Here is a 26,488-nt window from a genome sequence, read left to right as displayed (position 1 = left end):
TTGGCTGAATCGAACAAACAAAAAACCCCAATTCATGTCTCAATATTTGCTTTAAATGAGTATTAGAAGTTTATATGATTATATGTGTGTTAATTAATTAGTCTCACAAGTTAAACAGGAATGATCTTATATCGAATCAAATGAAAAGAAGTACATTACTGTATTTTGTCCTACTAAACAATACAATAAGAAGCTACAAGGCTTTTAATAAAATGGCTGGGAAGCAGTGTCTTCCTACCTTTTCTGCTATTTTAATTAATGTATTTTATGTGATGAAATTCATGACATTTCTTCAGAAAGCCATTCAAATTACTCCACCGATACATTTTGTCTACTCTGTTGCAAAATATTTACTCACTAGTAGTGCAATTAAAGAAGGATCCAAATGAAATTGCTGTTACCTGTGACTGTACTCTCACCCCTAGGATTTAACTTAAGCATTCCTAAAGGTACAATTAATTTGACTTTTTTTTTGTTGTAGGGCGTATAGAACTCATCTTGTTTGATAACGGCACAGGCTGACGTTATTGCCTACGCTCAGGATGGAAGAAAAAGCCACTGAACAAGATATATCTCCCACCACGATGGCACTTCAGACACAGCAGAATGTCCCCTCCCGTTCAATTTCTGTCATTGACTCTTTCACTAACAGCAGTGAAAAGCTCTCACTGAAGCCTCTGACTCTTCCCCAAAGCCTCCCTCTAATATACACTAAATAAATTTCTGTGCATGAAGCTGAATATCATCATCAGATTTCAAATATTATCTTGCTGAAGTAATTTAAGTATATTTGCTTACAGATGCTGCAATGGTTGATTGCTTTTTTGCTAGCAGAAAATCCTTACTACTTGGTAATAAATACTTATTAATTCTGTAACAGATAGGAAAATGCTACAGAGCAGTTACTAAAAGCACAAAAATAGTAATTCCAATAATTCCAGCCTCTAGCTACAGAATATTACTTAACCTTACTCCACAACTCATATGATGTTCATTATCACATCTGATGTGATATTTAGAAAAGAAACTAGATGAGCACTACCTATGAGTGACAGCTCAATCCTGCTGATTGAGCCATGACATATTAAAAATAAGATCACATCAGTTAACGTGGGGATGATTAATCATACATTTAATCTCTTATCCATAATTAATACTATGCACATGTAAATCAGCCATGTCATGCTTAATAGCTGAAAGTTAGTTTGAAAAAAATAGTTAGCTTTTTAGTGGCATTTGTTTTCAAAAGTCAAGCCCTGCCTGAGCTTTGTGTTTAGTGTCAAAATACCCATGCTACTGTGAGCATCATGATCAAAAGCAAAAGCCTGAACCGTAATGAAGACCTAAAGTGTAAAGTGCCATATGACATGAAGACCATTGTAAACGTCTACTTCATTCTCATTTGAACTAGAGAGGAGCGCATAGTATTTTCTGTCCTTAAGGATTTTTTTCTGGAAAATGGGACTATAACTATTTTTTATGACAAACTGAATGTTGTTATCTTACCCATGGTTTCTGAAGTCTGGCTGCCAACTACACGAAGAAGCATTGGCTGACTGCTGTCTGACCTCTGCAAAGAGGTAGAAGGAGATGATAGTGTCGTACCGTTCACCTTGGCATCTGCCTGAGGCTGAAAATTGAAAGAAAAAAGAAGAGATTGTTATTAACAGCTCAGTACAGTTGCACAAATCTCTGTATTTCTGTATTTTTTATTTATTTCATGAATACACACAATTTTCTGTCTGTTTTTAAGTAAGTACACCCATGCAAATAATGGATTTGAATTCTGAATAAAACTTAGGAAGAGGACTAATTAAGAACACTGAAACGTGACTTCACCTCCTCACCTGCAGCCTACAGAACAACTTAGTATTTTTCTCAGACTAGCCTCCACAGAGAGGCTTTCTTGGTCTGTTGTCGTTATTGCTAATGCTTCACACCCTGTTTGGAAGATGAGCCTAGAGAGATCTAGAAGAAAAGCCTGAGGACCCACCTGCTCCAGCAGCTGCCTCAGCCGGTGCAGCTGCGACTCCAGCTGTTTGTTGTGATCCTCCAGTATCTGCATCCTGGCCTCCAGGCGGCCCTTGTGCTGGCGAAGCAGCTTGGCTTCTGCAATGAGCTCCGCATCCCGGGGGCTTTGCGGAGAAACCGGCATCATCTCCGGTGGGGACGGCAGTGGAGAAAGTCCTTTGTGGTCATGCTGCTGCTTCAAACGGTCGTACTCCGCTTGCAAGTTCCTGTTGAGAAGTAACCAGGGGGTGAGGCTTTACAAAGCCGAACAGGTAGTGCGCGCTACCCCCTGGGCAGGGCCGCGAGAAGGCAGCTCCTCTCGTGCGACGTGGTGTGTCCGACTACCAGGGGCAGAAGCTCATCTGCACCGCTTGCCTTTCCCTCGTCTGAACCCACGCGCCTGTAGGCTTACACCTCGCAGACGCGCACGGCGCTGATATTACAGGGACCTGCGATACAAGCGTTGCCTAAAGGCTCTCTGCGTCACCAGAATTCACAATGAATTCCCTTCCAGGGCACACGATGCGGAAGGCTGGCGGGGCTCCAGACACCCTCCCGAAGCCCGGGTACGGTCTGTCCTGGGCTCGGCCCTCCCTCGGCTTCCTGCGCTTTATCCTTCCCAGCAGAAGTCAGACTGCCTGTTCGCTTCCACGCACGAATACACTCGAGGCACAATTAGCGCTAAAAGAGGACTTGGAGTGATCAAAGCATTTTACAAACACTAATCAAAGCGGACGCCACCTGGACGGCCTATCTGTTTTATAGATGAGAAAACCAAGACAGAAAGGCAGCCCAAAAAGTCAGAGGAAAACACCAAACTCAAGAGTTCATTTGCAACTCTGCTGTCATCAGTCGGGTCACATCATTCTCATCTCTTCGTATTCGCAACGGTATTTCCAGCCTATCCCTACAATTACTAACCTAAGATGAGGAAAAGACAAATTCATGAGCCAACCTGTTAAACTACACCACTAACTTTTGGGGCTATAATTTTCATCTTCATTTGGACTGCCCTGTCTAGACTGCTGCAGTGTACTGTAACTTTATGACACTGCTAAGCTTGGTCTTTTATTCTGTAAAACTCCAGTTCTACTCCAGTAAAACACTCCATAGATTAATGTGATCTATAGTGGTCCATATGGAAAAAAATCTGCCAAGCAGGAAGAGCACAGAAGGTAAGAAACTGAAACCTTGTTAGGGATAACACAGTCCAAACCCACAAAAATAGTAACTTGTAACAGAAACTTTGTAGGCAAGAGAGGCCTAATAAATTGCACTGGGATTTTGTTGCTATGATGTTCCTTTACAGCTTCCCAGAGCAGGAAAAAATGGCTCGGCGCTCTGGTAACTGCTTACTCATCACAAGCAGTGACCCAGATTTTATTTTTTCCAACTCGCTCTTATTTGCGGTTGTGAGAACAGGCACTTTTTGCCAGTTCTGCCTGCAAACTACAATACACATTGACAGTTTGGTCTGGAGGCTTAATAGCACCTCAGAAACCTTCCAAGGAACTTTGTTAAGCTCTGAAACACTTCTAAAGGTATGTTATTGTGACCAGAACAAGAACTGAAGCAGTATTCATCATTCCACGTGGATAAGAAAGCAATGCCAAGGCCAAAGACAAGGCTACTGACTGTTCTTCAAACATACTTGTGCCCCTCAGCAGCTGCATGATGGACACATCCTCACCTGGGACTGCGGCACCCCCCAGAATGTGATCCCTAAGGGATGTCTGACCTACACGATCCCTCCTCTGCAGAAATTTTAAAAGGCTAAAATAAGGGGTTGATCATTCTTAACTTCAGGTTGTCCTAAAATTCAGGCTTCTTTCTCTAAAACCCAGACAAACAGAGGACAACAGAGGCTATGGGGAGTGTTATAGCAGCTGTTATACACACAGTTGGTCATTCTCTGATTAGCTAAAAATTCAATTCCATGTGAAGGGGGTTGACAAGTTCTTGAAGAAAAAAACCCAAACGCTACATAATTACCAAACCAGAAAACTCTCTGGATGGCAAATCAAGAAGCTGATATAAATATCAGTTATTTTCTGTGAAATGAAACAGTTTTTTCCAAAGAAAGCTTTTTGCTTTTAGGAAATCTAGAGTTTCAAATCCATGAAAATTATCTGAAAGAAAGAAGGGCTATACTTAGGTGTTGCCTTCCACATGACTTCATGTCTTCTGATACTTCTAGCTGAATGAACTGATGAATAATTAATAAAAATACAAAAGGGAATGGGAAAGAGAATGACAACGCTATCACACGTGGTCTTACTGCAGACTAAAGTTTACACAGGATTGATCATTAAGCTTGTTTTTCACAAAGTCTGTGAAAAGACTGTGGCGATTGCTACCCCATGAGGAATTTCCCTGATGTATGATACAGGCAGTACTCTACAAACAGCAGACTCAAAAATTTTAAGTTCTGTAAAGCCAAAGGTAAAATATCACCCTAAGGGAAACTAAATAAATGCACTTGGTCATACTTAAAACATAATCAGGTACCTTGCTACAAAGAAATCCGTATTTATCGCCTCAACTAGCAGCAATATAAAGAAGTCCTTCCAATAACTACGGTATTAAAAAACAAGTGAGGACCAGGGAGTAATTCTGATAAAAATGCCTTCATGTCTGATACAAAATCGTTAAAAACTCTTTCTGAAAGCCTGCAGGAAAAAAAAAAAAAAGTGGAAAAAACATTGCATATTATCCAAGCAGAGATATGTCTGAATTTGTGAGTCCTGTAACTAAACACAGTAATATTGTTGGAACAAAGGAATGTCATGTTGAAGGCTGCATGCTAGTTTGTCCAGTGCACCTGTGTCACTGCGTTTTCCAGCTGCACCTTTTCAGTCCAGCTGCGGAGTCCTTAGTCCAGGATTAATGGAACTTAGTCCTTAATCCAGAATTAAGACTCATCATAGTGGCCACCTTCAGAGCTGGAAGAGTGAGTGCGGAGTGCAGCCAGTCAATAATATCATAGTAATTGTAATCTAACATAGAGGAATGAAGATTTGTATTAACATAGGGGAAAAAAGCTGAAAATTAAAAAAGAAAGAAAGAATTCGAAAACTGCTGTAGGAATATCCTAGAGGAGAGAACAATCTGCCCTTATTCCTACCTCTGGAACAGTTTTAAGCTGTGTGGTGAAAAAGGATTGCAAGCCAGGTGTCCAAGGCACTGCCCACAGCCCTCAGAGTAAAGCCTCTGTGTCCCGAGGAAAGGCACGCCCTGACGTTCTCAGCTGGAAGTGGGAAGTATGAGAAAGGGGGGCTAAAAGCATAATCCTCTCTAAAGGAATGGGACCGAGCAAGCCCTGGCAGCACTGGGAAACCCAGCCTCCCTCCACCAGAGCTCAGCCTGGGTAACTTTTACACCTGGCTGTCACGAAGCAAGCTGCTGCATCTTCTCATCACTGGGAAAATACGTTCTACTCAGGTAAGAGGAACACTCAAAGAAAAAACCCATATATTCCCTTTACTATGCTTGCACCTTTTTGAAGCATTCGTGAAGAAAAATTAACAGAGGAAGCACACAATGTAACCTTGATTTATGCAACTGTAAAGGGCTGGGTAGTAAAGAGCTCATGCGTTATTAATCACATCTATCACTGGCAGCATTAATTGCCTGGTGACAGAAATCCTAGTGGACCCCATTTGCTGAGTAGTCTTCTCAGAGGCAATTGAGAGTTTGTGAATTCACGTTATTTTTTCATCTCTTTGCAGAAAATCGGTGGTTTGAAGAAATGGACAAAGCTGCTAACTGAACCACCTACCCCTCTCCCTCACTAGAGTGCCAGTGTTTACTCACGACGCTTCACACTCGGAAGATCTAATTCCACTTCTTCGATGCCAAAATAAATACCAAAAGGACCCACGGCATGTTTAGAAATGCGTCGCTTTCTGGCTATTGGCAACTATACAGAAGGAACTCCTTCGAGGAGGCCGCTCATCAGTCTTCAGATTTGAAGGAACACTATAGCTGCAGGGAGACAGGGCAGCTTTGAGATTCGGGGTATCGGTGCTTCTCCAGGGGCACACAGCCGCCTGCGCTCCTGGTGCAAGTCAGGAAACCAAAGGAAAGGCAAATAGCTCCGGCTGGGGATCTCATTTACTAAGTTCTTGTTATAGCACAGCTGGGAGGAAAACAAGAGAACACGAGAGAAGCCTCCCTTTTACAGAAGTATGTCAGTGGTCTTGCTTCAACTAAAATATTAGGAAACGTTCACCTTCTTTGGTAATTAAGACAGCAGGAAAGTATTTTAATTCTTTGCAAAAAGTTCTGAGTCTCTGCCACTGCAAAACCATATGCTTTCTATTTGCTGCTAGCACAGTACATCCCAGTCAATATAACCTATCCTACAGCCTAACCTATGTACCGCTTCAGATGGACACCAAAAATCTGTCTTCTCTGTTTCTGAAATATATTCACCCTTAAGGAAATCTCAAAATGTTTTTGGGACAGTTTTATAATTGGGTTTTTCTCTTATATTGCAATAAAGTAATAGTGCCTTCCATAGCAAGGAATAGTGCCTTTAATAGCTATTGAATATGTAAGAAATGGTATTATCACAATGTTTCATGTGATGTAAAACTAAGCATGAGTCTTGAAGGCCTAATACTCAAATGAAACATTTTCACCAATTGAAAATATTCTCTAAAATGCTCACATTTTAGCAAATATAAATTATTTAACAATCATATTTTAGCCATAAATTATTTAACGAAGTCATATTTGCAAGCCACAAAAGCACCAAGGTCTCAAAATACTAGCAGATAAATAATGAATATCTAACAAGAGGTCCTTGGAACTGAAAAAAATCAGTCAGAACTGTGTCACAGCTAGGTTAGTTTATAAGTCGGGTAATAGATTTCAGAAGAATTCAAAATAGGCAACAGATCTTTTTAAACTGTCCAAAACCAAAACCTTACAATTACAATTTCAAATAGTCTTTTTCGTTTAAGTAACAAGTCGAGATGGAAATATTTGGAGACCAGAAAAACCAAAGGGAGGTCAGAATTCAACAAGCAGGTCAAAAGAGATGAAGAAAAGTCAAAACATGAAGCAAAAAAGAGAAGGGCTTTTTTAAAAAGCAGGAGACTGTGGAGAGCGGAGGAAAAAGAGAAATGACAATGAAGTGTTTTGAGTATTGTAGTATTGCTTCTTGTTGGTATTTGATGCAGCTTTCCCAAGAGCTGCTGAGAAATGACTGCATGTGCTGACTCTAATTGTAAAATAATACAAGATACAGCAGAGAGCGCTAAATCTTCATTGTCAAAAATCATCAGAAGTGCATGCAACAAAAGCTGGTCATCATGGGCAGGAAAAGGTGACTGTTCATCTAACACCGCTAGCTGCCCAGCCGCTTGCCTTCCCAGGCACAAGCATCACATCCAGCTCAGTGCCAGCAAGGAGACGTGCTCCGGCCATAAGAGCTGAGGTATTTACAATGGAAATGGAAGAATCCAGGTGCTTTAAGGCTGGGCTGAGGACCGGGTGGTCACAACGTGATTTGCACCGTGTTCAGCTCATTTCCAAGCAGCAGATTCACTGAGTCTTCACGCTGCAGCAATAAACAACGTTTGCTCAGAGGGCATTTTTAGGATCAGCATGGGAAGGAGTACGTGTTCACCCGCTGGAACTGGGTTCACACAAGGAGCTAGGTCCCAGGTTGTTGATTACCTCTGGCAACAGCCAAAAAAGGTTTGCACAAAGTCAAAGGTGGAGAAAGACAAGAAAATAGAGATCTAAAGGGACAGGACTGTTTTTTAAAGGTAGATAAGTTATATGAACGGCTCCTGACTGACCCTGTCTGAACGACATATTTTTCTAAACAGGAATCAGTGTTTCCTCCACAAAATCATAGTTATCTGGCTGTGACAAGCTATCAGGACAACATGAACTTGTGTGCTTTTCAGCATCCGCCTCACATTTTAAGTACAAGTTATTTACAGTGGTTTGCAGAGACGAAAGTCATGATTTTGTCATAATCAATGAAAATCACAGCAGTGTGACCTCCACGCTGTCCTACAGGAACAGACCTCTCTGTCCCTGCTGTATTGAGACCTGAAGCATCCACACGAGGTGAGGCTGCTTGTGGTGGCATCCCATCCGTAACTGCGCCTCCAGTAGTACAAATGAGAAAACAACAGGCTATAACTAAGCTTACAGTCTACAGCTCTTAATCCAGGACTGGCAAACTTCAAAACAGGCGTTTTTAAGGTGTAATTCCTGTCAGAGATCTTTTAACACGCTATTTCTCATTAGTAGATGTTATATTAAATAAAGCTTATACTGAAGTTTAAGGCATAAACCCTGAAAAGGAATTCTTTAGCCTGTTTAGCTGTCTACCTCCAGGTTATACTAACGTTCATATAACACATTTCTAATCTAAACCAAGGCTGGTTTAAAAGCTGTCCTCCTTTCTGGTGGGCAGCTTATTTTGTATACAGAAAGTTTTATGATTTTTTTTTCTCCTTCCTAGTGCTGTTTAAAAATTAACACCTCTCCCCCAAAAACTAAGCTATTTTACTATCTGTATGGTACTACTTACACAGTACTTCTGAATTACCCAAGTCCTGTATGCAAAGTAGGATGGCTTATTTCAAAATACTGATTTTCCTCCACTTTGGAAAGTACTTGGGCTTTATGTACTATATAGTAGGAAGTTTGGGGTTTGTTTCAAACAAAACCTCACTACCGTTCAGAGATCAAGAGCTTTGTTTACTACCTCCTTCTGTCTGAAACACCTTCCTCATCCTTTATGCCTATTGATCCTCTACGTTCTCCCAAATCCTCCTGAAAAAAAAGTGTGTTCTTGACACTTGCTCTTTATTTCTCACTCTCCAGTTTATTATTATTTATATGTCTGTCAGAGATTGTGCCAGTGTTTTTCATGCAGGCAGAAACATAATCTGCAGGTGTTTTCTCTGCTACCAATTCCTCATAGAAAGCAGTTAGATTTTAGCAGTTCGATCTTCAGCTTAAGCTAGCCTGAAGATTGTGTGGTTTGAACGCAGAGAGGGTGCAAGGCAACTGGAAACGCGAGGGCATGAGAAAATGATGGCAGATTAAAAAAAATAACTCCTACGGCAAATTACACCTTTAATGAAAAAAGCATGTGTGAAACTATTAAATTAGTTGCCCTTGCCCCTGGAGGTGTATGGAGATAAGTCTACAGCAAAATAAAACCTGGCATTTATGGAGAACAGGCTCCTTCCTCTTCCTGGTTGCAGCACATTACTTACTTAAACAGAAAAACAGACTTAATCTGCAGAGGAGTAGCTGATGCACATCCAGAAGGAAGCACAAGGCAGATCTAAATCTTCCTCCTATTCCAGGTGACAGAATAGCTTATTTCACGCTTCTCCACGCCAAAACCAACTCGAGCTGTTCTGCAAGTCCAGGCTCTGCTCTTTGTAAAGAAGTCCCAACCACAATCTCATGGAGATGGCGGGGTGATGGAACCACTATAACTGATTAGCACCATCCAAAGAAAACTTATGCATGGAGAGAAGATCTATGACACTGCCAACTCTTGCATTATTTTCTTGACATGCCTACGGTAAATGATTACTGCCTTAAACCCTCAATGTAAACAAAAGTACCTAGCTCTTAAAGAAGCAAGAAAAAAGTATGAAAATGACGACAGATGTTACCATAAAAGCTGAAGATGGCAGAAGGCAAATAAAAACTTTTCTTTTTTTGTAGATCTAAATGATTTTTATCTTACAGTCCCATTTTGGTAGTTCATCGTTGCAGTTACAAATCTGCCAGGGTCAAGATCTACCAGTTTTTATGCTGACGGCCCAAGACTCCAGAGTACCAAAGAAAGAGGACTCCAGTACTGTGATGCTGTGGGAATCTAGTCGGGGATTTTTTTGTGATTAATGACGATAAATTCAGTTAAACTTGAAATTAAAAGTGGCAAATTATATTTGATATTGAAAGGCTAAGGAAATGGCAAAAAATAACACCAAACAAACAGAAAGGAAAGAGGACCCAAGTTTTGGCCACCATGAAAGAACTCATTTGTCTGAAGAAAATGCAGCTTTATAATTCATTTTATCCCTAAAAATGCCATCAAACTGAATTCCATCTACCTGTACAGCACAATTATTTCACAGATTCTTTACTTCACATGAATTGAGGTCACTTCAAAACTTCATGTATGCCAGCAGCCAACCTTTTTGAGAAAAGCCTGTCTTTCCAAGAACCTCTGCCTGTCCTTTCCAGACAGGGGTGCAGAAATCTGCACACTCTTCCCTCTTGTAACAGCAAAATAAAGTAAAACTGGCATGAAGCTCATTCTGTCATGGAAATAAAGGAAACAGTAGAACAGAAGGAAATACGAAACGCAGCTGGCCCAGCTTGTCGCAGGTGGCACTATGAGTATGAGGTGACCCATGTTATGTCTCTGACGCTTGCCATTTGGGAGGTTTTGTGAAAGAAACAGCGCTGACTCATCACTGCACTGGAAGTGGGAATGAATTAACGAGGATGCGATGTCAGCTTCATCACTTATAGAGAGAAAGCTTTCGCTTGCCCCCGCAGTGCGTGCCCGAGGGCTGCGGCAGCTGGTGGCGTAACCCACCTGTTTTCCTCCTCCAGGTCCGCGAGGATTCTCTCCAGTTCCCCTCTTTCCTCACTCTCCAGAGAAATCAGGATCTGGGCAGGGCTTCGAGGCTGGCTCAGGGGGGACTCCTGGTTCAGACTTTGGCAGTAGTGCTGGATTAACAAGTGTTCATCATCGCTGGAAAACAGACAAGGATAAAACAGGCTGTTCCCTTCCTCATTTCTAATGTCACAGTGAGTACGAGGAGATGATTCACTCCCGGTCTCCCATTTCTTACGAAGAGATTTGCTGAACTTATAACGAACAGCAGAGCAACGTATCTTAAAGCAGAATCTGCTGAACAGTTTCACTTAGTCTCTGATTATTTTCCTTCTCTGCAGAGTCCACCTCTCTTCCCCTCTGCTTCTCGGATACTTAAAGCCAAGTTTTGCCGCAGCTGAGAACCTCAGCTTTCCTCTTTTGCCTAACTTCAATTAGGAACTTGTGTGAGAAAGAAGGCCATCTGCTGCTGCCTGATCTGGGCTGTGGAAGGGTCGTTCAAGCCAAGGCAAGGCATTTATTTTTACACCTACAAACTCTCCTTATGTAATAAAGGTGTCCTCTACCTATTTTTCTCTATGAAATTGTAAATGAGGTGAAATGAAAAAACACTGACTTAATCTAATGAAATTACACTATTTTTCACTGAGTGTTTTTTTTAAACTACAAGTGATGTACACTGTCAGAATACAAATATCTTCCATTTAATACGTATGATCTCTCTCTTCATTTCTATTGCCACCAAAGCTGTCTGGCATTTGAAACAGAAAGATCTCTGGAATAGAAAAGCAAATCCCGTTCTGAAGACCTTGACCAACTCCCAGCATTACACAGGTGTTTTAGGTGCTAAGGAGATACATCCAGGCCCGAAGCTATGCAGCTAACACCAGCAGTAGTTGTGAGAAACCATGGAAGGTTTCCCTTGACACCACAAGTCAAGGACAGAAAAAAATGACATTGCTGTTGGGAATCTCGTTTTTCTGGTAGTACTTACTTATAACAAACAATTCAGTCTAGGTTTTTTCCTGTTACATTTGTAATCCAGAATTTAACAGGCATTTTGAATAGCTGTTCAAAAATTAGAATTTTCCTTGTTTCCATTTGGTTCCTGAGAATGTTAATGATGCCACTTTATAGACTGCAGGAGTGCTAAAGCAATGTAGAGCACATTCACATTAGTTCATAAAAGAGAAATATTAATTTTTCACAATAGGCATCCTTTCCTTTTTCTAAATAAAATTTTAAAGGTTTGCCAACTCCTAAAAGTATATTTTTCATGAAACGCTTCAACTGTGATCTCCTTCAAACAACTGCTTTGCATTTATAAATATCCTTACACAACTTAAATGAATTAACAGTGAAAGTGTGACATAACTATTGCAATATACCGTCACTTTCCAAGACATGCTCTTTTTGTGTGATTTTCAGCCTGCACATATTTTGTACACATAATTGCAATGACACTACATATCAACATGTTTTGTGGTATATATACACATTATCTCTTTATTTCCTTCCTTCCCTGTCTCCATCTATCCCTCTACCTGCAATTATAAGCCTGATAATCCAAAACCCGTTAAGAATGTCAAAAACAATACTTAAGCATAACCTGACAAACAAAACTGAAAGAATTACAGTTGCGAATTCAAGGTGAGCTTTGATTTTGCTGCAGCTTGTATCTGGATGATATTTCTTTCAAAATTCAGAATGTACAGAATAAAATTATTCTCATTTTAGAATAGTAAAAGCTGAGTAACAAACTGAATAGTCAGTGGTTAACTTACTAACTGAATCATATTAATACAACTTCTAATTAATCAAAGAATGAATTGAACAGTAAGACCAAAGCATAATACAAAAGATACAGTTTATGTATGATTTTGTAAATAAGGACACTGACACAGTGGGGACAATAGGAAATTCCATATATAATAGCATTACTACTATCCATAACAATACAAAATTGACATACTAATCGGAACAAAGTTTTCATTAACTGCGTGAAACTATACGGACATTACATATGTATTAATTTTGAGGTGTCATTTTAACCCTTTCCTTTTTGAATCGATATATTAAAACAGTGTACTTGGCTGTACAGGGGATTTTCTTTCAATGTTGGTAGGTAACAATCCCATCCAGTCAAAAGAGAAACTATTTAGAAAACAAGAAACAGCTTTATTACTATCCAAGAACATCTCAGAGGCTCACAGTTAACCTTATAAAATACTAATGATTTGTAATCTCAATTTAAGTGAATGAAAACTGGCCAGAGTACTGTGCTTTAAAGGAAAGCTACAGATTTAATAAAAAGAAAATTCTGTCTGAATTTTCAAGAAAATCCACCCCTTAAACTGTGGTAAGGATGAGATTATGTAGAATAGAAAAAAAAGGACTTTTAGAAAATTGAGACTTGCGTTTTTTCATATTTGATTGATTTAGACTCTGTGCTATGGGTTCTCCTACACAGTTAATTAACTAAGACCAAATTTTCAAGCATGACAATGAATTATGTGCTTCTATCCTGTTTTCAGAAACATTAGTTTCTTAAAAAAAACAGGTAGTTTGCTATTTCTATGTCCTTTCATTCAGAGAATAAACAAGATAAATAAAATAATGAGAGATTATTGTGTCAGAAAACCACAAAAAGGTCTCGGTGTGATATTAGATTGAACGGCTTTTTAAAAATTAAAACTTTTATTTATGACCTTACATTTAAAGTAGTACAATGAACACTTGTCAGTGACCTGTCCAACTTAAAAGTTTACTACTTCTAATATTTCATGGTGAGGATGAGCCCTTCCTGGCTTACACTTGCAATGCATTTCAGATATTTGTAGACCAAAGATTTCTGTTGAGTCCCACTAACCTTTTGAATGGCACTTCGCCCACACCATTTTCTAGCTTACAGCAATTCAACCATGATTAAGCTTGCAGTTCAGGTAGAAGGGTTATCTTTTTATCTTTGTCCTTAAAACATGTTAGATTATACTAATTTTTTCCGAAGTAATATGGGAACTATTTGCTTAAGAAATAAGTAATTTGTTGGAAGAAATTAGTAGTTTTAATTTTGAAGGTATCAGTCATCTGTTGCATAAATTTGGTATTAAGCTATAGGCCATAAATCTAGACACTACAATACAAATTAAAAGAACATGAGGACAGGGAGGTGATTCGAGACAGTGAGCATGGCTTCATGAAGGGCAAGTCCTGCTTGACCAACCTAGTGGCCTTCTAGGATGGAGTGGCCACATCAGTGGACAAGGGAAGAGCCATGGATGTCATCTATCCGGACTTCTGTAAAGCCTTTGACACACTCCCCCACAACATCCTTCTCTCTCAGTTGGAGAGATACGGATTTGATGGGTGGACTCTTGGGTGGATCAGGAATTGGTTGAGTGGTTGCATCCAGAGGGTAGTAGTCAAGGGCTCAATGTCCAGATGGAGACTGGTGATGAGTGGTGTCCCTCAAGGATCTGTACTGTGACCGGTATTCTTTAATATCTTTATCACTGACACAGACAGTGGGATCAAGTGCAACCTCAGCAAGTTTGCAGATGACACCAAGCTGAGTGGTGCAGTTGACACGCCTGAGGGACCAGGAGAAGATCAAGGAATGGGCCCATGTGAACCTCATGAGGTTCAACAAGGCCAAGTGCAGGGTCCTGCACCTGGGTCAAGGCAACCCCCAGTATCAGTACAGGCTGGGGGGCTCGAGAGCAGCCCTGCTGAGAAGGACTTGGGGGTACCAGTGGATGAAAAACTGGACATGAGCTGGCAATGTGCGCTTGCAGCCCAGAAGGCCAACTGCATCCTGGGCTGCATCCAAAGCAGCGTGGCCAGCAGGTCAAGTCTCCCCCTCTACTCCGCTCTGTTAAGACCCCACCTGGAGTCCCGCATCCAGCTCTGGGGTCCCCAGCACAGGAAAGACATGGACCTGTTGGAGTGGGTCCAGAGGAGGGCCACAAAAATGATCAGAGGGATCATGGAATACCTCTCCTATGAGGACAGGCTGAGAGAGTTGGGGTTGTTGAGCCTGGAGAAGAGACTGCTCTGGGGAAACGTTATTGCAGCCTTCCAGTACTTAAAGGGGGCCTATAAGAGAGCTGGGGACAGACTGTTTAGCAGGGCATGTTGCAAGAGGACAAGGGGTAACGGTTTTAAACTATAAAAGAGGGTAGACTAGACTAGATATGAGGAAGAAATTTCTCACGATGAGGGTAGTGAGACACTAGAACAAGTTGCCCAGAGAGGTGGTAGATGCCCCACCCCTGGAAACATTCCAGGTCAGGTTGGATGGGGCTCTGAGTAACCTGACCTAGTTGAAGATGTCCCTGCACACTGCAGGGGGGTTGGACCAGATGACCTTTAAAGGTCCCTTCCAACCCAAAGATTCTATGATTCTATGATAATTGAATTCAACCAGATGTGGTACATGTCCATGCAAGTGCAGCACTACAGAATTTCATTACAAGTTATTAACCTTCACACATGTCAAAAATATTAAAATAGCCTACTTACATGCTCTCATTAGGTGAAATACTGTCATTTAGATAAGAACCATTGGTGTTCTCCATTTCTGCTAGCCTGTGGAAAAATAAAGACGACTCATTAAAATCAATTATGTTTTCCAGAAACTTTATTTGCTCTAACATTCCTGAAAGAATTAAAAAGCGTGATGTTTTTGATGAATTTGAAATTCAAATTAATTTACACTCACTGTTGATTACCAAAAAGTTTTTCAATAAGCTATTGTAAAGCATTATTTATTTGTTTGTTGCAATGACCTGGCTAAAATCACTTCTAAGTTTTCAACCCTTTCTCTGAGGTTTTATTCCACTCCTCACGATTAATTAATTCCACAATCAAAGAAAGGCCTTAAGATGCCAGGGGATTACACAAGTTGCTTTGTACCTGGCAATGTCATCATCAGAACTGTAACGATCAGTCAGTTCTCATTGGTTTTCAGCACTCAGCCCCTCCTAAACGTCCTGCATAATTCTGAAACACCTCTCCTGATCAAGTAATTTTGGGGAACAGGAGGTTGGAATAACTATTTTTCACTACCTCAACCCTTGCAAATTTGCTTGCCTGGCGGAAAAACATTTTCATATTTCTGCAATTAACCCACTTTCTGATTCTTAAGAGCAGTATGAAAGCAGACAAGTGAACGAAAGCAGCGATATACCACTCTTTTAATCCTCCAAATCAAGGAAAAATCCTCTTTGTGGTATTCCACAACGTGAGTAACAACATTAAAGCAGCACTTGAGATTCACATAAGGTTTGGAGGTTTCTGCTCTTCTGATTTGTACGATTACACCAGGTCCATATTAAAACCAAAACCCTACATAGAATCACAGCATGGTTTGGGTTGGAAGGGACCTTTAAAGATCACTTAGTCCAACCCCCCTGCAGTGAGCAGGGACATCTACAACTAGATCAGGTTGCTCAGAGCCCCGTCCAACCTTACCTTGAATGTTGCCAGGGATGAGGCATCTACCACCTCTCTGGGCAACCTGTGCCAGTGTTCCACCACCCTCATCATGAAAAATTTCTTCCTTATATCTAGTCTGAATCTACCCTCTTTTAGTTTAAAACCATTACCCCTTGCCCTATTGCCAGAGGGCCTATTAAAAAGTCGGTAACCTGAGTGCACAGCTTAATGAAGACCCCACAGGACCTAAAGGCCACTTCTGACCACGCAGGTGGTCTGGCATGCAAGTTAGTTGACAGGCTGGTTAGTGGCAACCACAGGCAACACTCTGCATCCCAGAGCCTGGAAAGCAAAACCCCAAACCCTATGTTTCTTTAAGAAGCACTCAGGTAGCAGCTAGCCTTTGGTTTTTTTTTTTTAATTATTGTTTAGAGAAAGATCTGCCTAACATCCAGCTGGTCTCATACCTGCTAGCATAATGTTCAATGCGTGAATGAGTATCATCATGTGAAAGCTGAGGGGACGAGGCAGGCCTATAAGGCAGAAAACACTGATTAATCACAAACAATACCCCTTTAAAAGTAAAAAGACACTTAGCTATGCCTATACCCTCATATCTCCATGCCTTATGCTTACGCTATGTTTGATAAACAGCAAGTTATAACTCTAGGTGCCGTGTGTGCCTCCTCAAGCCATTGGTGCAATGTTTTGCAGTACCATGATGGGGATTTTGACCATTTTGCAATCTGCCTGTTGCAACGACTCTTCTTCACACCAATCTCCAAAGAACCCTTTTCCAAAGGATTTATGGAAGAGCTTTCGCCCCGGTTTTCCCTTCACACCTGCCTCCTTCATCGGTTATTCTGTTTCATGTGCAGCCCTACGATGGCTGCGAAAGCCCTGCTAGGAACCTCTCCTCTGCCTCCCGCCTGCTCCAGTGCCTGCTTCTAGCACATCCCACTTAAAAGAGCCTTTAAGGACTACTCCACCAGCAACTAGAAATAAATTCAAGAAACATAAAATGTCTGAAATGAGCTTTTAAATAACACACTGCAGAAATTGCTGATTTTGCCTAGCGTCTTTCCAGGGTTGCAATCTGAACCGTAGATCAGCGTGTTACACAGGAGGACACTGTCAAATATTCTGTTTTCTGCCCGACAAATCAGATGGTATGATGTCCTTTTCACTTTTTTGTCAATGAAAACATTTCATGGGACTTTTCTCATGAATTAGAGTATTGTTTCTTACAGCCTCAACTCTGGAAAACGTCACCATAGAATTATGTTGCCCATGCAGTTCAGAGAGCACCCTTTGCTGCCGTGTGGGATTTTGCCAATCAACATGTATCAGGAGGTGCTGGAATAACAAAAAATGATGCAGCTTCCCAAATTGTATGGCAATCTCGTATTCTAGTATTCCTCTACTGTCAACTTCTCTTTATTCGCTCTCTGCCGACTGTCCTTCTGGAACTCCTGACTGAGGAACGACTTTCCCCTCATTTTAAATTGTTGTAATACTGTGGCTCAGGCTGGGTCTGCCCCACAGGGATTGCACTGCATTGCAAGAGCAGGTAAGTTTTGTATTATAAACTAAAACTGTAGTAATCTTGTAGTTCACAATGCTCCCATGTTAGGAGTTTGATAATCCTGCAGTAAATCTACTAGATTGGTCATCTTCCAGTTTTCTAATCAGCCTGCAAAGGGATCTAGAAAATTAGGATCCTTCCTAATTCATAGATCTGTATGCAGGATACACAAAATTCACGATCATTAATGCCTCTTCTCACATAACAGCAAAGTTTTTCTCTGTAGGACATCACAGGCAAAGTATCTCGAATATCATTTTGTCTGAAATGAGCTTTGGCCTCTAACTGTACTTTTACCCATCACATGTTCAAACATTACCACAGCCCACCACAGGATAAATACTCAGCTCACAGATTTCCTCACTACAGCAGAGATTCATGCAGATGGGCAATTGCTTCTCTGCAACTTGATATTTTATTCTACGCTGAAGGGAAGGGAGGGGAAAAGGATGCAATTTATCTAGTGCAGTGGATTACGGAGCAAGGTAACAATGGTCTTCTGAAAATTGATGCTATCCCCATTCTTTTATTTGTTTGACATACAGTAGATGCTAAGCTGGTCTAAGCTGGTATTATCACTGAAAGAAGAGGTCTTGGTTTCAATGCACACACAAATGTTGCTGCTACTACTGTGCACAGACTAGGAAATCTGTGTTAAAAGTAGCTTTAGTTTTGAGCTGGATGATTCTCCTAGTCCCTCTTACCCTGGCATTGCACATGTATTTATTCCAGTACAAAGGAAAGGACAGCCCCTGGCTGGGACCAACTGGGCAATGGAGTGATGTCCCTTTTGGCAGTAGTGCAAGGCAAAAGATGGGCCTGACTGCATGATCGCACACTTGCTGCCTTGAAACTAAGCTTCACCTTCAGAAGTGAACAAGATGTGTAATATATACATATTACACATAAGACAACAGTGTTGTCTAACTTGTGGAAGCTGACTCCGTCAACTGCAGGAAGGGAATGAGACTACATTTCCAGGTTTGTCTCCACTTCAGAACACACTACAATGGAGATCTACCTCAAACAGCTTTTAAAAAGTTTGCTTATGAAAGCAAACCTATCGAGAAGCACTGCAGTCTTCATGCTGAATTCAGCTGCTCAGAGGTACACTCTCGCCAGTATCTGAGCCAGCTTGAGAACGACTGTGCTGCATTGCGGCTGTTGTGTAGTCACACTCTTAGATGACCATCTGTCCTAGAGCTCACTGTCCTTCTTTCCTGAGCACACGTACTCGGTCCACCTCATCAGTTTGAACAGTCCACAAGAAGGTTGAGACATAACCAATATTTAGTCAAGATAACCATCCCTTTTACAAGGGCTCCACAGCTGCATTGCTGAAACTGAGGTCTGCAGGAACAGCCTGGGGAATTCCAGCCAAGTGGCAATCGAGTGGCAAACACCACCTCCTCCAATTCCCTGCTCCCCTGCAGACCTGGCTGGCAGGATGAGGGCACTTTTCTTGCTGTTCAGCATTTCAGTTGATGCTGTGATGTTGATGCTTCTTGAAAGTGTAGAATCAAGTAAATTGTATTTGTGCCACTGACAGCCCACAGTTCAAGTAGTAAGACATAAATTCTCACAAAAATTGTGAGTTGCTCCTTTAATGACTTTCAAGCAGAACATCTGTGCAAAATACTGGATAATATGCAGAATCACTAACTTCTAACAAAAAATATATGTATGTATTTATAAACAGCTCCAGATACTATACCACATGTTGATGCCAGGATAGCACTAAGTATTGCTGAATGCTGCTAGGTGATGCTCTTCTGGAGTACTTTGAAAATTACCAGAAAACTGGCATGAAAGCACCAGAAAAAGGCAAGATCTTAGAAAACATGGAAAAGTTTTATGATAACCAGAATAAGAGGTTTGACTTCCAAAGTTGGAATCAGCCCCATAACTGAGAAACAGCTTCAAACCTGGCTAGTTCAGTAACTTGTGTTGTAGCTCTGGTAGTCTAGCACTAAGGAAAAGAACGAAGTTAGCAGAACAAAACAAAGAACAATTCTTTCCAGCCACTATTAATTTCTTAATTTTCTGCTTTCTTGTCAGACCAGACAAAAGGATCGTACTCAGGAAGATACCTGAGTGGGTCTGATAAAAGGTGCAACCTCTCCATGCGAATCCTGCTTCTCAGTATTTCTCAAGTTTTCTTAAGTAAGTATTACATGCGAGTTAAATTCCCTGTAATAGATGACACCAAACCTTTGGAGTGAAGCTATCAGTGTAGGCATACCATCATGTTATTGCTGTAAGTGAACTAGAATTAAGCATATTATTGCAGCTTAATTTCATGTTACATCAGACAATGCAATAGCATTTCATATTATCCAAGCTTTCTTTGTATTATCCAAGCTTTCTTTAAATGTTACTTCTAACTTTTCAGTTGTTCTAAAAGGTAAGAAATCTAGATCCGCAGTTGAGTGTAGAGTATGCTGCAATCATCCCCAGATGTATTTAAAAAGAAAATGCATCCTAAAGTTCAAAGCCCCTCTGTTGCAGTTGGGCTCCAGCCTTTTGGCATTTTCTGCGGGTGAATCCTCAACCACATGAGGTTTGCAGGACTACATATGTTTCTTGGTTGCTTAAAGTAAATTTCCTAGAGGAAGAGCACTTCATTTGGCTTCCCAATTTTTTGTGCTTCAAACGAAGAATATAAATCAATATTCAAATGTAGACATTTTACTATTGTTTATTCTACCAAAATTTCAATGAAGGTGCAAGCCATATACATTTCAGCATATAGAAATATATAAAATAGTATTTATTAGTTTCTTAATAGTTATCAATATGTGAATTAAAAATAATCCTTATTTAACATTGTTCTAAAACCATCCATGTAACACTTGTAGTAGCAAATGCCACAATGATAAGCATATATATCTTTAGTTTATGCTGAGGGTATTTCTACAATAGTAAGACAATGCAAGTGCAGGAATGGTGCAAGAATGAAATTCCAGTTCATAGCTGAAAAATCCTGCTTTTTTGACCTCTGAAAAAAAGACAGTAAACATTTCCCCATTTCAACCTGCCTTCACAAATGTTACTGTATCTAAAAAACTGTAATAAACTATCCAGTGAGCTTTGGATTAATTGGGGCACGTGAGTGTGCAGGTGTGCACGGTTGTGTGTAAAACCAATTTATAGCTTTATCTACAGAACAATGTCATTCCTGAAACTGAATTAAATCCATCAAGTTCAATAGCTTTCAAAAGCAGTTAGTATACATTCAGAGGGATCGACACTTATTCAGGAACACAGGCTTTTAAATGACAAAGTCTCATAAGCATTAGTAGGACTGCCCCAAAATCCCTGTTAATTCAATGAAAATACATACTCCAGAAAGAGTATACAGTCCACAATCCATGATTGCTGGGAATTCCTGGGTTTATGCCATTCTACTCATTTGGGATCAAAACATTCATTTGGGATCAAAACCTTTCTTCAGAGAGTGTACCAAAGAAAATAATCATAAAGAAAGAAGGAAATGAACTTATGTAAAACTAAACAAAGAAACAAACAAAAAAGGTGAGGGAACGCAGCAGCAGTAGCAGCAGCAGCACACTTCAGCAAAAGTACTCACGCAGAATCTACTGGCCAGAAGTTGATCAGAGTAACAGGACTGCAAGACAAAAAATGAGGAGGTGAAGAGAGAGGCAGAAGAAACTCAGCAGCAAAATAATTACAGAAAGGTTAAAAAAAAAAATCACGACAACTGAAAAAACAGAAATCCAACAGACCAACATGAATGACTGTGAAGAGCAACCAACCAAAAAGTGAGAAAAAAATTGAAATTGAAAATTAAAAATAGAGAGACAGAGAAAAAGAGAGAGCGAGAACAAGCTGCGTGCAATTGCCATTAAACAACTGATTAAACTTGTAAAAAAACACCAAAGGGAACTGGGTTACTCACTGATTTCTCCATGTGCATCATTATTATTTTTTTTCCATAAAGACTTCAAAGTCTTTTAATAAGACTACATTTATAGGGCGAGAAAAGAAGAAATCAGCTGGAAAGCTTGCAAATACAGTAGCCTAATTCAAAAAAATAAAAACATAGAAAGATACCCATTTGGAAGAAAATAAAAATTTAATGAAGAGATCATTAGTCTCCAAATTGCCTTATCAACCTTAAAAGTTTATAAGGCTTTCAGTAAGACAGTAAGTATTTTTCTTTTACCAACTGAAGTTGAAGTTCCTGTACAAGGACAGGTGAAAAACAGATAAAGGCAATGGCAATCGGAATCCCAGCTTGTGTTTTCCTGCCAGCCGAGGTTAACAGAAAAGAAAGAAAGAAAGAGGCTTTATGCATTTAGGAAGTGAAGGGAGTTGGCACCAGCTGGGGAGCTCAAAGAGCGTACCAAATGAATTGCTACTTAGACACTTTTCAGAGCTACTCACGTTTCCATGTTGTCTCCCTCCAAGACAGTTTGCACAGGCAGGTAGCCCATTCGTGGGTGCTTTGCAAAATATCTTTTTGTTCGAAATTTGTTTTTTAGTACCTTGGCAAAGTCACGGACGTCTTCTCCTGAAGTTGTCTGAAAGCCACAAATCACAATGAAATCACCTTTCATGAGGTTATTATGGTTTTCGGTTGCCTCTTCCTTTGCTGGGTCACTTGGAAGAGCTGCGGCCACACCAAGCAGAGCTGCCAATGGCTTGACCTCCGGAACCACAAATTTTATGTATTTATCACCGTCACCTTACAAAGTACTACACAATGACAGAGCTTTTGAGGAGGAAGGAGGAAAAGTGGAAGCTCCAAAAAACCCTGACAGGCTCGTGCCTCTTCTCAGGTGATCTCAAGAGGACAAGCAATAATTAGAGAAAAATTCATCATTCCCTCATGTGACTCTGCCTGCTTTTTGTTCAGCACTAAAATGGCTGTAACGGAGGACACACAGCCAGTCCGTGTGTCCAGCTAACCTGACTCTTATCACACGCTCATCATCTACGTCTTGTCGGTCCACAAAAGTCAGACCCGTACTCTTGGTATGTTTTCTCTCCAGTTTCCCTTCTCAGCCTCCTCTGCCATTAATATTTTGATCAAAGAGAAACAAAAAGCAGGTGAGAACTGCTGAAAGCTCTTAGATCAGTTATTTCTTCCTGTGCCTGTTTAATCCAAAGCTAGCAGGCATTTAAGATCAATACTTGCGCAAGTTTTCTACTCTCTTGCCTGCGAGCCAGCTTCCTTGCTGCAGTAGAGACCAGCAGAGGAGCACAAAGTGGAATTAGTTTCCTAAAGACAAGAATGAGCCAGGAAGAGTTCAAACAATCTCTGCTGGGAAGATGCAAGACTTCTTGTGAGCCTGATTAAGAGTCAGGCGATTTTCTGAAGAATTTTAATGGAAGACTTTGGTTACTTTAGTCAGGCTGCACTCCCTTCTCTGCACCTGCCGAGACACTCGACCCTGAAATACTGCTCTTCTACAGTAAATTAAGTTCTTCCTCACCCACATAATGATATTGCTTTGCCAGTGCATTTAATTTGAAGGAGAGAAACGAGGGAAAGCTAATCTTTCTGACATTTTTTAATGAGTTCTATGCCTTCTATTTAGAGAGGAAGGAGGTGCTGGGACCTATCAGTCAAGCCATCTTTCAAAGAGCTGCCGAAACACAGATGTATATATTTTTAACAATCTCCTGGGTAGACAAATTAAGCATGCCCTGAAACATAATCTGCAGAAAGACTGAAATGCATTAACAGAAAGGACAAATATTATCCCTGATGACACCTACAAGCTTCATGTAAAGGTGGAAAGAATTTGGCTCTCTTTCTGGTCTGTCTGTCTCACAGGAAAATTCGGCATGGGCAATGACTGGCAGAGAAGTGACACAGCAGAACCTACAAGCCAGTACAGCAGCATCTGTATTTTCAAGAAACTGAGATAATGTTCAATAATATTAAGTATCACTTCCTCAATACATTAGAAGTAAAGATATTTTGGGGAAAGGAGGGATTAAGTATGCCCAGACCACCCAGAAGACTCCAGAAAGGGGATTTACTGAGGCGGCCTCGCATGCCCGGGCAGGAGGGAATTCCCTCAGCCAAATGCCACCTGCAGTGCCTACCAGGAGAGCTCCTAACCAGGTCGGCATCAGGCGAGGACAGAGAGCACATCAGCTGCGAACAGAGGAAAATCTTTAATATTTAGTCTCAGTATAAATGGAGCACATCTTTCTGTTCAGTTTGTTCACCTGTGTCATTTATAACAATTTATTCCTGCTTTGTCTATTTTCAATCTTGTGAACACTTCCCATTGCACTTGACTGTAATTTGGATTAAGTGTTTTAGGCATGATTAACAGTAAAACATTCTTTGCTTTGACCTTCCTGGGACTGTTAGCCCAACCTTGCTCCCCTGAACCTTCTGCAAGATGATGAAACAGTAAACCAGTGCGTTTGCACAGAAGCATCCTGATCTAGCTGGTAGCACAAGAATCCCAAGAAGAAAATACATCTTCCAGGGACAACTAGAAGCACCAGCTACCTCTCATATGATCCAATTTCCATTTTAAAAAAATGTTCAAGGAGCACAAGAAAGGCAAAGAAAATGTGATTATTATGTGACAAGGTATGACAAGATGATAGACTGAGGCTATTTTCAGCCAAACTTTCTGATCTGTTCCATAGATGTTTTATTCCACATGATTTTCAGAGGAAAATAATCCAAAATAAAATTCCCAGCAGAACTGGTTTATGAGGAAAAAACAGTGGAGTTTCAGCAACCCAGTTCCCTTAAATCAAAGCAGTACGTAGGCAGCTGGGCTGAGCATGTTCCAAAACTATTCCGAAACCAAAATTATTTCATGACATAAGGAGAACTTTACCACCATCTGACTTTTCGCAGTTTGGTTTAAGAAAGCCAAATCCCAACCCCAGACCTCAGCCCCGACTGTAAACACTAGCTGTAAAAAGGTATCTCAGTTTGACATGCTTCCTTCTAACAAGGTGTTTCTTATGCTGGTGTGTCACTGTTGGTTAAAGCCAAACAGAAAAATGATCCTACATTTAAATCCCAGTCTAGGAGTTGTCTTCTATGCTTTATTTGAAACATCTTTAAAGTCACCTCTCTTTGAACACGAAATGGAGCTGTGTTGCTTTCAGGAATAATTGTTGTGATTTTTCTGTCTAAATGAAAATTAGGGAACAGCCTTGCCCTTATTCTGCCTCAACCTTTTGCAGGAGAGGAAAAGTTATCACATCCCTCAGGTATTTAGCATGAGTTCTCAAATCTCCCCTAAGCAGAATTAAAGACCACAGTGCTCCAAAATTTCCTGGAAGTAAGAGGGAGAGGGAATAAAAATATCAAAACACTTCATTGTGTACATTTAGCTATTGCAAAGATATATCAAAGAAGGCATCACATGTCTTCTGTCTGCCAAACTGCATTTTAAGGTGAGAGACTTGTATGGAGGAAGAGGAAAAAAATGCTCTGCTACCTGCAAACCCCTTTTCATTCATTTAGAAAACGATTACACACTAGACATGATAGCTTCAGTGGATGTCTTGTTCAGTCACACAGTATTTGGGTTTATTTTTTCAATAGCAGCAACACAAAAAAGATCAGGGCTTGCTGTGCGTCACATTAACTTTTTTCCTCCCCAGTTAATCCTTCTCTAATTCAGCCGGCTGCTGGTGCAGCCAGGCACAGCACATTAGCATGGGCTGCCGGAGTTCAGGATTCACAACAAAATGTCCTGGCTGTGACTGGTTCTTTATTCTGATCCAGCAATCTGGATGCGGTTGCAAGTTTTCTGTTCACCGCTGTGTTCGCCTGTTAGTAATCTGCATTTTTAGGGAGAACAGAAACCTGCTGGACCCCATGTTGCAGTGAGTTGCTGCAGGCTGTAGGGGTGTCTCACAATCCTTTTTCGTTCCTCTCTCCTCAAAACACATCCTACGAACAGGTTAAGAAAACAGGAGCAAGATGTTGGTTTCTGCACTCTGCCCACCATCCACAAATCTCCCGTGTTGTTTACTAGCAAGAATAAGAGTGGCAAACTGCAAAACAAAGCCACAGCCAATTCAGCAAGGAGGTATTCAGCTGCAGCTAGAAGGAATGCTCTAACGCGGTCGCTCCCTCGCTCTGCGTACGACTCGGACCCTGCCAGCCTGCTCCAGGAATGCCTGCGATGGAGAAGGCTGTTCAGACCTGCCCAGGCAGCGCCGGCACTTCCCTCTGACTTGTGCAGCAGCTCAGGCACATCGCCCCTTCCCGTAACCTCAAGCCCCGGGGGACGACGCTGAAAAGCAGCAGCCAGGGTATACTGATGAAAAGCTAGCAAACGCCCGGTAGTCGCCCTTGCAGAGATTCAGATTAAATATTGCCGTTTAATGCTACAGCAGAAGTTGATAGATAATGTAACTAAATATCCATAAATTAAAACTAACAAAAATACTGGTTTTGCTTTACTGTAATATTTCAGGGGAATATTTTTTCCTCTCTCTTTCCTAAGTTTCTAAGAAAAGCTGAGAGTCTTTACTTCTATTTTGGCCACGCCTTTTTGTTTGGATGAAGATGTAAAGACCATTCACATAATTTTATGAGGATAACTCACGTATAACTTTGATGTTCTATTTTCACCATTTGTATGTGACAAGCAAATGAAAGTACAAGACTAGGGACCGTCCCATCACACTAGGCAATGATAACCAGAGAGTGCACTGCTTCAAGACCACCACAAACAACAGCAAAGGCGGCTGAAAGCTCAGTCATGCTGCATCATGGAAGGACAGCCTGAGAGCTCCTCTAATTTACGCCCTGCTGCCCTGATTGTGTGTGGCAAAAAGAAGAAGCAGCACGTTGAAACAGCAATATGGAATTTCCCTTG

At 40.9% G+C, this 26,488-nt stretch overlaps 1 protein-coding gene across 4 annotated transcripts in view; it reads right to left on the bottom strand.

The window, feature by feature from the left end:
• Positions 1–26,488, bottom strand: part of DMD (dystrophin) — a gene marked incomplete at both ends in the record, with an annotated part of 1,339,794 nt that overhangs the window by 17,226 nt on the left and 1,296,080 nt on the right. For all 4 annotated transcript variants that reach the window (XM_082008889.1, XM_082008891.1, XM_082008888.1 and 1 more), the window contains 7 exons: positions 1,507–1,630; positions 1,994–2,237; positions 10,607–10,765; positions 15,149–15,214; positions 16,531–16,596; positions 21,238–21,276; positions 22,056–22,192. In XM_082008889.1, the coding sequence (XP_081865015.1) occupies positions 1,507–1,630; positions 1,994–2,237; positions 10,607–10,765; positions 15,149–15,214; positions 16,531–16,596; positions 21,238–21,276; positions 22,056–22,192 (835 nt within the window). The remainder of the gene's footprint in view (positions 1–1,506; positions 1,631–1,993; positions 2,238–10,606; positions 10,766–15,148; positions 15,215–16,530; positions 16,597–21,237; positions 21,277–22,055; positions 22,193–26,488) is intronic.

The sequence above is a fragment of the Phaethon aethereus genome, assembly GCF_964289735.1.
Source record: "Phaethon aethereus genome assembly, chromosome: 1".
Classification (NCBI taxonomy): domain Eukaryota; kingdom Metazoa; phylum Chordata; class Aves; order Phaethontiformes; family Phaethontidae; genus Phaethon; species Phaethon aethereus.
This window is presented reverse-complemented; position numbering and strand designations above follow the sequence as displayed.